At 33.6% G+C, this 12,581-nt stretch overlaps 1 protein-coding gene across 1 annotated transcript in view; it reads right to left on the bottom strand.

Moving 5' to 3' along the window:
* LOC129233442 (collagen alpha-2(IV) chain-like) overlaps positions 1–12,581 on the bottom strand; it is a 148,589-nt gene that overhangs the window by 38,804 nt on the left and 97,204 nt on the right. The window contains exons 15-19 of the mRNA XM_054867471.1: positions 2,929–3,048; positions 2,444–2,534; positions 1,487–1,780; positions 721–843; positions 209–387 (exon numbers count right to left, since the gene is read on the bottom strand). Coding sequence (XP_054723446.1) covers positions 209–387; positions 721–843; positions 1,487–1,780; positions 2,444–2,534; positions 2,929–3,048 — 807 coding nt within the window. The remainder of the gene's footprint in view (positions 1–208; positions 388–720; positions 844–1,486; positions 1,781–2,443; positions 2,535–2,928; positions 3,049–12,581) is intronic.

The raw sequence follows: 12,581 nt of genomic DNA, 5'->3' as shown, positions 1-12,581 counted from the left end.
AGTCAATTAAGTCAAGAATTACAAATACAGTAAAACCCCTCCTAACGGACACCCCTCAAATGCGGACACCCCAATTTTTAATTCCCCGATTTCAATACAAATAACATTATTAAACCCCTGTCCTGCGGACACCTCTCTGTTGCGGACAAAAATTTTTGTCCCGTTACTGTCCGCATTAGAGGACTGTTTTACTGTATTTCAAACTTACTTCGTCACCGATTGGTCCAGGTAGTCCTGGTAATCCGTCATCACCTTTGGCCCCTGGTAAACCTGGAAGCCCCGTTTCTCCTCGAAGGCCCTGTAAGCCTGGCAGCCCATCCAGACCGCGTTCACCCTTTTCACCTTTTGATCCAGATGTACAAGCTATGCAACTGCCTCCTTTGTCACCTATGCAAGACAGACAGATAATGTTCATTTTATGCTGAAAAACTACATTATATTAACAGAAATTATTTTTAGCATCAAAAGCATGAATAATTCAGTTTATCAATTGCATTAGAGTGAGTTAAATGTTTTGCAATAAATTACTTTATTTCTTTTGTAACTAACTTTGGCATTTATATAAGAAGCTATCATATTATACTGTCATCAGCCATTTTTTACTAAATAAGTAATGGCTCTTTCTTAAGTTTTAGATGCCTATTTTTTCTGTCATTGTATTGTTTTTCTTGACATTTAAAACAAGTTGGTATTTAGTAAAAAGAACCATTTAGACATTACCTTTCGGACCGGGTAATCCTGATAAGCCTGGGCGTCCAGGAATTCCAGAATACCCTCGTTCACCTTTGGGGCCCGGGTAACCGGGATTGCCAGGTATCCCTTCAACAGTATCACCAGGTGCACCTAGGCATAGAACCAAGTAATCAAAAATTGTTCTTTTAATAAAGAAATAAACTTTTTTTTTTTTTGCAATTTTAGGGCAACTGCAGTGAACAGTTTGAATGCTTAAACTTAGTTCGCACAACAATAAATTAATAGAAAAGCAGATAAAATTGTTATTAGTACAATTGTATTATTTTGCCTTAAAGTGCGAAAAAAAAAAGGCTCCAACTCATTAGCTAAAAAAAAAAGAAAAAAAAAAAAACAATTGCAAACATTGAGAAAAGTTGTAAAATGGATTTCTACTCATAAAAATTTGGAAAGTTTTCATTACACTTTAGTTTCTTTACTTTTAATAAAAGATTTTTATAATTAAACATTTCGATACAGCGAATTCCAATCGGAACAATTTTATATTAATATTTTATTATTGTAAGAAATGCCGTTTTTGTGACATTTATGTTACTTTTAGGCTAAGTAAAAATGAGAATAAATTGTGTTCATAACTAGTAGAATGCATGATCATAGCAAAAATTTTAATGCATGTGCGTAGAAAACTGGCGATAATCAAGAAAGAAAAACATATTGTATGAAAATGAGTAACCCAATTATGTGAGAAAATAACTCGTTAAAAATAAATGTTAAATAAACAGCAATTTTCCATTACCTCTCTCTCCTTTAGGTCCAAGTTCTCCTTTTTGACCAGTTAATCCGTCCAGACCCGGACTGCCGTCCATTCCCTTCGGTCCCTGAATAGATATACCAGGCGTTCCTCTTGGTCCAGGCTCGCCTTTAGGACCTGGCGCACCTGGTAAACCAGGGCCACCAGGGAGCCCTTCTAGTCCTGGAAGACCAGAATCTCCTTTGCTACCTTTCAGACCGGGCGGTCCTTCCCTTCCTGGTAACCCTGGTAATCCAGGACCTCCGGGGACTCCAGGAGGCCCCCTAGGACCAATTTCACCTGCCGAAATGAACAACAGTTTGAGTTTAGGATTCAGGATGGGCCTCGTAATTAGTTTTTTACATTAAAAATTATCCTGAATAGAGTAAAATTAGTAAGAGACTAGCGATATAGCATTCATTCTTTTATGTGCCATCTTTAAGGTGCAAAAATCAGTGACAGATAATTTTGACGCCCAATTGACACCAGATCTACTCTAAACCTGGTCATGTGAAACTTCATTAGAAATTTAATTTGATCGAGAGTGACTGCGTCAAGCAGGTACTCAAGGAATGGGCGCTGACGATTTTATGCATGTTGAAAATTCATCCGCTGACCGTTGTGATCGCAGATTCAGACCGCGCAATCAAAGACGTGCGAGGGTAACGCCTAATCACTACTCCATCCAGTCAACACTCGTATATTGTTAGATTGACAGCTTTTCTCATCTGCTTTGGTGAAGAGGTACCAATCTTATATTCATGCAGCGGCATTGTGACGCGCGCGCGTGTGTGTTCACCTTCGGTTAGAAACAAACTACCACATTAGTTTAGCTTGGAGTTTCAAGAGTTCTAAATAAATCCATCACTAAATATTTTCTTTAGTAGATGATAGCATAGAATAATTTAGACAATTATTATTCATGGATAAAACTGTTTACAGCAATTGAAAAGAGAAAATTACCTGGGAGGCCATCCGTTCCAGGGAAACCTTGTGGACCTGTTATACCTGCTGGTCCTGGTGGACCAGGTGGCCCTGCTCTTCCTTCAATACCCTGAAAAGGAAAATTGTTAAGCAACACTTTTTGTCTCTCATTGAATACAGAAGTATTCATTATCACGATTTTCTTGAGAGTAATTCAGCAGGATTGAAAAAAGTAACAATGGTGCAGAAAACGGTTTCATTAAACATATATCCCTTAAAATCTCATTTCTGATTTTTTTTTATATCGAACTAAACATAGATAATAATTCTCTTAACATCTGATAGTCTAAAACTCTTGCTGAGTGTAGTTTCAAATAATTTTAATTAAAAGTTTAACTTCATTAAATTGTCTTGAAATAACAAGTTAAATATTTTTTTCCCCGAGAGATGCTGATGAATTATCTATCAATATTAGAGAACTCATAATTTGTTTTTTCTCTGTAATTAAATCATAAACTTCTTACCCCTGGAGGTCCTGCTGGTCCCGGTAATCCTCTGGGTCCTGGTATGCCCGATTCTCCAGCATCACCTTTCATGCCAGGCAATCCATCTAAGCCAGGTAGTCCATCTTCTCCTCGATCGCCCTAAATATATAAGGGGCACAATTACCAAAGTAAAAAAAAAAATTAATGGAAAATAATTTTTTTGTTTTTCTGTCTGGAATATCGTGATATCGTGAAAATAAAGAAAGGATGAAAGTGTAGATTTTGAGATTCCCAAAATCGAGTTTTTTTTTTCTTCTGAATCGATATCTGACGTCAATTTATGTGACCAGCAAGGGCGTCCATATAGGGGGGCAGGGGGATCAAGCCCCTCCCCCTTAGAAATGAGAACTTCCTTGCTTTTAGTGCTTTTTTCTCTGCAAAAATGTATAAAAATTTCTTTTCCAGCCATTAATGAATAAGTTATTAAAAATGTCAAATTTTAATATCTCTAACCTGTACTGAAATCGGTTTCCACGGGGAAAATATTCTGCTAAACCATGAGGAAAATTTTTGAGCCCCCCTTAAAATTTTGCATTTGGGCGCCCTTGGTCACCAGAGTAAATTTCATATGATTTAACAACGTAAAAGCTTATGACTAACGTTTGTTATTTTTGAAGATTTCCTTCGTCTTGTAGCGAGACCCACGTGATAACAGGCCAGACAACTCCTCTCCCCCCCGCTTCGTTACGCCACCAGTCGTCGATCTTTGAACTTGGCGCGAAACTTTGAAAGCAGTGCAGTTTCAAGCAAATAGAGTGCTGCTTGCTCTGGTTGAAATAGATGAAATAGGAAATATGTAACTTCGGATGCACATTCTTGAACACAATACTCTTGAATTTATCTCATCCTTTAAACGTACCGGAATGTAGAGGCAATTAAAAATATATATATATAATTAGTCTTGTAAGTGTCTGAGTGTCTGCTGAGTGAGTCAGCGATTTGCGCTACCGAACAACCTGCATGCGAAGAAAAAAATCGGACGCCTCATGGAATAAATTTTAAAGTTCGGAAGTAAGTACTTTTCTCAGATAAATAAATTAACATTTTATCCATTAGAATTCATGCAGTTAAGGTTACTTAACTTTTCCTCCATTACACAAACAATTGTCAGTTTCCTTTCTGATATCTTTGTCTGTAATTTGTAATTTCAGCATACTGCTTTAATATTTGAAACGGTTAACTTGCAACTTTTTATTTCTTTATTTTTTCAACCTTGTACACGCATTTATTCGAAATGGATTTTCCAAGCTGACAATATACGTATGTCAAAATTTTCTTCGAATATACTTGTTGCTATCAGAAGCAACGTAACTTGGTGTTGATATTCAGTTAATATGTAAACAAGTTTTTTGAAACGGGCTTTTAACTGAACTAATCTTATATTTTCTGTTTCGATTAAATTGTTTCATACGCTAGCATGTGTTATTTTGATCAAAAAACATTCCTTGATGGGCTTCCGTAGTTCTGAGGTAAGAAGATTAGCTTTGAACGCCGGAGGTCGTGGGTTCGATACTTAAACATTTTCCCCCAACTACGCCCCTGCAATGTTATTCAAACAAGCTGGTTCTGTGCGCAAACTAAAAAAAAATATGTTTTTTTTGCACTGTTGTCTTTAAGTTTTAAGATATTTATGTACAAATTGTGGTTGAGTTAACGGTATTCATGATTTCTGGGCTTGCGAAAGATTACTTTTGAGCAGTGGATACACAACGTGTTTTTGCCAAATGCTCTATGATTGTTTGTTATGCTTAAAAAAGGCAAAATGTCTTGAACTATATAATTTTGAACTCCTTGGGTTTTCTGTTAATAAGCTTTCAGGAACTCTGAAATTGTAATATAAATTGAATTAAGGGGCTGTCCATAAAGGATGTTGCAAAATTTTTAACAAATCCCCCCCCCTCCCTCCTTGTTACATGTAACGCTGTTCAACATGAGCATATTGTTATAAACAACGCGTGATGTCACACTTCTTGTTATCCTTTCCCTTCCCCCTGTCACAATAATGTAACACCGAATTCCTAAAAGAGCCTACTCAGAAAAATGTTGATCTAAATTTAACATATATGAAGTTTTAAGTATTGAAGAAAGTTGCTAAAATGGTCATTCTATGAGAAGTTTTTTGAAAAAGGTTACTTTGTCATCAATTAATGCTCTTTAAAATAATTTTTCAAAAGCCTAAAATGATGAACTATTAAAGCCCCCCCCCCCCACACACAAGAATCAATAGCATCAGAAAAAGCTAAAAATGGAAAAGTAGCCAAATTCCAAAAAAAAAAGGCTGCTTTGATATTGAATACATTTTTTGATGTACAACATACAGTATTCATGATCTTGTATAATTCATTCTTTACTTAACGTTTTTAAAGTTGAATTCCTGTGTAACTTTTCGAGAGTGCCCACCGAAGGGGGGAGGGGTAGGAATCATAGTCTCATAATAATGATAGCTTTTCAACGGCTATAGTTATAAATAACTGTGCCCTTGAAATTTTAAGGGAGATGGGGGAGATGTTCATGGGGTATTTTTCTTGAAGTTTTCATAATTGAAGGAGGTAGGGCACCGTTTACTTTGGGGGATGGCACCCAAACATTCATGTCTTTTTAAAAGTATAAATTTGCTAAGCTAAGTTAACATTAATAATCTGGTACTATGTATTTTAATTTGATGTTATGTCTTTGAAACGTATTGCAGTTATATTTCCCGTTTACTTTAGTAAAAATGTTTATTTATATTTTAAAATTTCATTTTATTCTTATTCAAATACAATGGTAAAATTATTTTTTGTTTTGATGTAATTGTAAAATGAAAGTTCATCTATTTATTTGAATACTTCTTAAGACTTAATGTTTCGATACAATATACGAGTAGTTAAAATGCGATTAGTGTTAAAAAAATTTTCAAATGAAAAATAAAACTGTTTATTTATCACTTCGTTTTTACAAGATTGTAAAATAAAATCGTGTTTAGTTATTTGAATACTTTGTAAGACTTATAAATGTTTTTATGTGAAATACTATGAATTAAGCTCAGTGTATTTTTTAATGTATGATTATTGGTTCCTTTTTATGTTTTCTAATGAAAAAGTAGAAGTTTTAATGCTACTAAAATAATAGAAGACAATAGTAAATAAACCAAATAGTTTAATTAAACCAAAATACTAATCGAAGAGCTCACTTCCCAATATCATTGTGGATCGACTAACGATGACGTCATTTGCTAGTTGGATGGCCTTCCTATCTCGAAGGCCTCGCTTGTAGTCCACGGATTCTAAAAATTGGTGCCGCTTGGAGGGGCAAGAATTGTCACTATATGTTCACGATGTCAATAGACAACAACCACATAGAGCTAGATCAGGGGCGGCAAATAGGGGGGTCAAGAGGGGGCAATCGCACCCCCAAATCTTTTGAACAGAATGATAGAAAATGGGTGAATTCAATTTACGTAAGTCGAAAATCAATGTTCATTAAAGAAAATCTCGCTAATTCTCAGCAACTATTTGATGAAACTCGACACATTCTCAGACTAGAAAAAGTGTTTTTCGTTATTTGGATGATTACTTAGAAATTCATGAAGTATTTTCCGGTCCTTTCAGAACACAGAAGACTGATAGAGAACCATGGTTAATTTTAACTAAAGAAGACATTGCCTCATATAGGCTAAATATTTCATACTTGTGTGCCCACACTGTAAAAAAAGTCAGAAACATTACTGACTATTTCCGTGTAAACTTTCGGGATTTCAATGGTTTTTATCCACTTCCTGGAAATATCAAGTATCACTAACAAAAAGTTTCCTGAATTGCTACAAGTTGCACTGCTGCAGACTTCTCTCTGTTGTAAAAAATATGTTTAGCTCCCAGTTTAAAGATTAATTGAGAGTATTTATAAGGTGTATTGGCTTCATTTCGTTTACGGCTCGTCCGTGCTGATTAAACTCCCAAAGGGAGCGAATAAGTATGGACTACGTTGTTTTACAAGAATTGCAAGCAAGTGGGATGCTTGATACTTACTTGCAATTCTAACTTAGCTTTGGCCATGCTTGCAGTACTGCTTTTGGTAGTCTTGATAAATCAGGAAGGTGGCGAAATGTAATGTTATCCCTACCAGAGATACAACGGCTTTAATCGGGAAGATTTCTGGATTTTTCAGGGAGGTTACTGAATTTTAGGGGAAAACTTTCCTGGTTTTTGCGAGATATGTTACTGGCAGAAATTGGGCACATCAACTGCCTATTATTTTCCAGGAACGTTTCTGAATCGTTTTTACAGTGCAGTGTAACGATGGCATGTCCAATGTGAAAGGCTCGTGAAAAGTGGTGTGGCTGCATGATTTTCACAAGAAAATTCCTTGATATTTTACATTCACTTTCACGCTCATTTTTTAAGTGTATACTTATTTAATGAGTGTTCATCGCTTTCTTCTGCTAGAAACACGTTTTAGCTGTTCAATACATTACAATGCTTTCATAGAAACTTCTTAAAAATGCATGTGATTATTGAATAAAAAAAAGACATATCAACCAAATACCTTTTATGGGGCTCTATAATTATGCAATCGCGGAGTGACACAAGATCATCTTTAAGAGTTAAAACGATAAAACCATTTTTCTATAGTAGGCCAGTGCCAATAATGCTTGAGGCCAAAAAAATTTAGAACAGGATAAAAGCAGTTCGAAAGGCAAGAAAATCTAATAACATTAATAGGAAAAATAAATTACGGGCGAGCTGAGTTCGGGAAGGGGGGTGTAGGGGGGTTTAAGGGGGGGGAAAACGGTTTATCACGATTTCCGGAAAAACTAAGAGTCCTATCGAAAAAAACTAAATTGCAAAGTTGTTGGTAATAAAAAGATCTACAACTTTTTCATTTGCACTTTTTTTCTATAACCTCAAAATATATGCGAAATATTCAAAAAACCGACTTTTTGGTTTTTTATTTTTATCTCCCACAAAAAAAAATTTTTTTTCACTAAATTTAATGAAAAGTTACCCTATTATGTCCCAAATACACTGTAATTTTTTGGATTTAAAATATTTATTTTTTCTCCTTATTTTGGTTCAGTAGTAAAAAAGCATCAGAATTTTCAATCAAAAATTCTCACGTCAAAATATCTGATTTTTTTTAAAAATCGGAGCAAGTTTTTTTCGTTGGAATCTCTACTTTTTGATGGTATAAAAAACAATATACAATACTATGGAAACTTTTTGCAAAAAATGAAGAAAATCAAAAAAACTCGAATTTGAAAAAAAAAATCATCACTATGTAAAATTTTAAGCTATTTATTAAATTAACAGCAAATACAATAATTAACAGCAAACACAATTGGAAAACTGATTATTTTTCATAATATTCAAGGTTACACAGTTCGAAATTGCGGAAATTACTCATTTATCCCATCCTACAGTGTAGCTTGCTATTCGTAACTCCAAAAAACTATAGGGGGCACTGCAGTCACCGTCTAATGATGGATGAGAAGGGTATAAAAGAAATGCATGCTGTAGCTTGATTTTTAATTATTTTAATATAATTTTATTTTCAGTTTGTGACAATGTCACATAGAAAATTTCATTTTTCGAGTAATTAAAGTGTACATTTTAATAAGGAGCTTAAAATTTTTACATAGTTATGACTTTTTTTTTTTTCAAATTCGAGTTTTTTGATTTTTTTCATTTTTTGCGAAAAATTTCTATAGTATTGTATATTGTTTTTTATACCATCAAAAAGTAGAGATTCCAACGAAAAAAACTTGCTCCGATTTTTAAAAAAAATCAGATATTTTGACGTGAGAATTTTTAATTGAAAATTCTGATGATTTTTTACTACTGAATCAAAATAAGGAGAAAAAATAAATATTTTAAATCCAAAAAATTACAGTGTATTTGGGACATAATAAGGTAACTTTTCATTAAATTTAGTGAAAAAAAAATTTTTTTTGTGGGAGATAAAAATAAAAAACCAAAAAGTCGGTTTTTTGAATTTTTCGCATATATTTTGAGGTTATAGAAAAAAAGTGCAAATACAAAAGTTGTAGATCTTTTTATTACCAACAACTTTGCAATTTTGTTTTTTTCGATAGGACTCTTAGTTTTTCCGGAAATCGTGATAAACCGTTCCCCCCCCCTTAAACCCCCCTACACCCCCCTTCCCGAACTCAGCTCGCCCGTAATTTATTTTTCCTATTAATGTTATTAGATTTTCTTACCTTTCTAACTGGTTTTATCCTGTTCTAAATTTTTTCGACTTTTTACCATTTTCAAAGCTATTGGCACTGGTCTATAGCTTCAAAGCAGTAATTTGACGACTGGAAGAATTATTGCAAAAAGGTTCTTTCAGTGGTGAAAAAGCTCATGCCCTTTAGCATGTATGACTTCGTTTGAATTTTTATCCAATTTGTTTGCATCGGGAAAAGGTTCTTGAAAAATGCTTTACTCTATTAAAATCTATATCTTCAATCCGCCACTCGACTTTTCAAACCACAGTTCAATCTACAATTGATCTGTGCACCATACTACCACAGTTCAATCTACAATTGAAACTCAAAAAAAAGATTTTTTATAGATGTATATTACAATCAATTGTGAAATTTTTCAAAAAAATTCTTCCTTCAAGCAAATTTTAAAGAGGTGCAAAAAAAAAAGTAACAAAAATCCACATGATGATATGAAATCAAACATTGATTTTTGAATATTTTGTATGAAGTAATAGATTCAGTTTCGAATGAAATTAACACAAGTTTTCATGATAATTATTTTTCTGTGTGGTTGGCTGGGATTATGGTTGTTTGGATTGGATTTTGAAAACGAAAAATAAAATGTTTCAACTGTGAGTAAAATTTTTAGCGTGAGGCAAGAAAAATTACAAGCAATATACCGACAGAATGGTTTTCACATCCAGAGACTGCAGTTTCGTCCTTGTTATGGACTCATCAGTCTGGAATAGTGAATAACAGAGCTGGAGGCAGATGATATCTCATTGAAGCTGAGAGCGCCGACATGACTAGATTATTCAATGATGAAAAGTTTAAGCCCCTCACAGTTTTTGAAGTAGCCTGGATGATTTTGAAGAGCAAGGTATAAACAGTGTTTTCATACATAACTTTGTGTTACTTCAATTATTTTTTAACTATTACAATCAGTTCATCTAGTAGAGAAAGATTTTTTTTTATGTCTCAGGAGGTTAGAGAAATATTTTCGAAGCACAAAGGGATTTTTTTTTTTTTTCCATTTAGCTGAACTGGCAAAACAGCACGACATTGGGCAATGATAGATTAGTAACACGATTCCCTACTCTTCCGAATTCCAAAAATCATGCATTATAACTTTTCCAAAAGGTATAAAAACTTTAGTAGCGAGATGTTTTGTATGATAACTTTTTAGTCAATGAATCAAAATTTTAATTCTTTCTAAACAAATTTTATTCATACTAAACCGAGTTTATGACAACTTCTTGTTAGCTAATGTGCGTTTGGTTTCGCTTTGGGGTTATACATATTTAAGAAACTCGACCCCCCAAATGAAATGGTGAAATGCCGCCCCTGAGCTAGATTAGGGTAATGTGAGAAAATTATAATTCTTCAAAAGGTGCTGTAAATCGAAAAAAATTGAGAACCTCTGCACATAAATGTTAACTGTTAATTCGAAGAGGAAGCAATAATTTTAAGTGGGATTTTCTATTACGATTGTTTATTATCAATTTTATCGATTGATGACATTGATATCTACGAACTTAATAGAAAGATTATTCAATCTTATCTCATAAAACCAAAAATATTTGACACTTTCGTTTCATAGACGCCTCTTCTGCACAGGAGTCTTTTTATGAAGCATAGTCGTTTCAGCGATGTTTGCGTAATTGGGGGAATTTTTTAAAATACTTTTTAGGTGTGACTCATATTTTAAGTATATTCGCTAGTCCTTTTCATTTAAAACAGCGGTTCCCAAACCTTTCTCCCTTGCGAACCCCTTCCAAATCCGAAAGAAATTGGCGAACTCCTTGGGTACTAAGTTATAAGTTGCAAGCAAAAAAAAAAAAAAAAAAACCGCATACAGACACACACCATAGTTTCTTCGAAGAAGAACGAAAATATAACAGCAAAATATAGAATTACAAATATTACTACGAATTAAAATGATAGCTAAAAATAAATATATATACAAAACAAATTCTTCAAAAAATTTACCCGGTGATTATTCTTTTTGAGCTTCAGCCAACTTTGAAAAAGTTTTTAAAATAGGATATTTGTGGAACAAACAAAGTTTTTCAAAGTTATGCTCAAATATCTGACAGTTTCAGTCTTACTTCAGGTTCAGCATTCAATTTGTTTCAGTATTTATCTCTGTTTATTATGAAAATGCTTCTTCACATAGAAACGTAGTCCAAAAGGTAATAAAATTCAAATAAATCAATTAAAGAATTATCTTTGGAAATACCTTTCAAAGAACTGTCTCAGATTAACTAAATGGTCTTTTTTCTTCCATTAAAATTAGAAATGTTTCTAGCTGTATGTCTTCTTGAAAAGGACTACGAGTTCTGTCGTTTTATAAGTAGTATATACCGCCTACATTAATCATTTGATTTCTGAAAAATTTTCTTTTCTTTATGTTATAAGTGAGGAATGAAATGCGTATATTGAAAAATAATAGAAACGCCTATAATTAATTCTATTACACAAAAGTAATTTTTACTGAAACAAATATTTTAAAGGTCACTTTCTACAAGAAAATGTTTCTGCACAAATTTCATGAATTCCTTATTTACATATATTGCCAATTAAATTACAGGGTTATATTCCATTGTTTTTTTTTTTACTGCCAAGCTTCACTCACGAAAATGTTCTGAAGTAATTTATTTTAGCATACTTCTTGTCGTATTTTTTTGAGTTGTTAGCCATTCTTTTTAAACAATAAAGCTCGAAGTAAATTGTAGTCTAAGCAGTGTGAAAATTATAGCAACAAATAACAGCGCGATCACTTTTCGACGCATTATCGGCCCACCAAAACAAAAGTATCGTAAATAACTCGTCATTGCACTCCAATGGTAAAGGAACTAAACGTCAGAAATTAATTAAAGTTATTTGAGACGCTCGTATATGCACCATGTAATGTTTTCGTCAAATTTAATCGAGTTTTCCGATTAAAAGCTATTCAGAAAATGTCCGTCTTCATATTCTGTCATCTGAGGACATTGCATTCAAAAGTGGAGCTTTGTGTCGGCGTGCATTCAATGCTACCATTCTCAATGACAGCGGTAAAGCAGGGGCTTTGACTTAATTCTTTAAATGTCATCAAGTATGCTAACATTGTCATTCTAAGAGTATCGAATATGCGAGAGACACCTGAATAACTAAAATAAATAAATACCTTTGTGCTGAACAGTAAAGTAAGAAAAACAACGTTAAAAAAAGCACAAATTTGCCAATTACAGCAGACACGTGTTTCGGCGTTACAGGGAATGTCTTTTTCAATGCAAAAAGTAATGAGCTTATGGATGAAAAGACATCCGACAGAAGCCAAGAGCAAATAAGCATGCAGCCCTAAAGATAAAAATAGCGGATTAGCCAAACACCGATGGGAAAATTATAAACCGATCAGGAACCAATAGGGATGCAAGCAAAGGCCAAGAACTTTCTCTTAGGTACA

This window comes from Uloborus diversus, chromosome 1, assembly GCF_026930045.1.
Source record: "Uloborus diversus isolate 005 chromosome 1, Udiv.v.3.1, whole genome shotgun sequence".
NCBI classification, from domain to species: domain Eukaryota; kingdom Metazoa; phylum Arthropoda; class Arachnida; order Araneae; family Uloboridae; genus Uloborus; species Uloborus diversus.
This window is presented reverse-complemented; position numbering and strand designations above follow the sequence as displayed.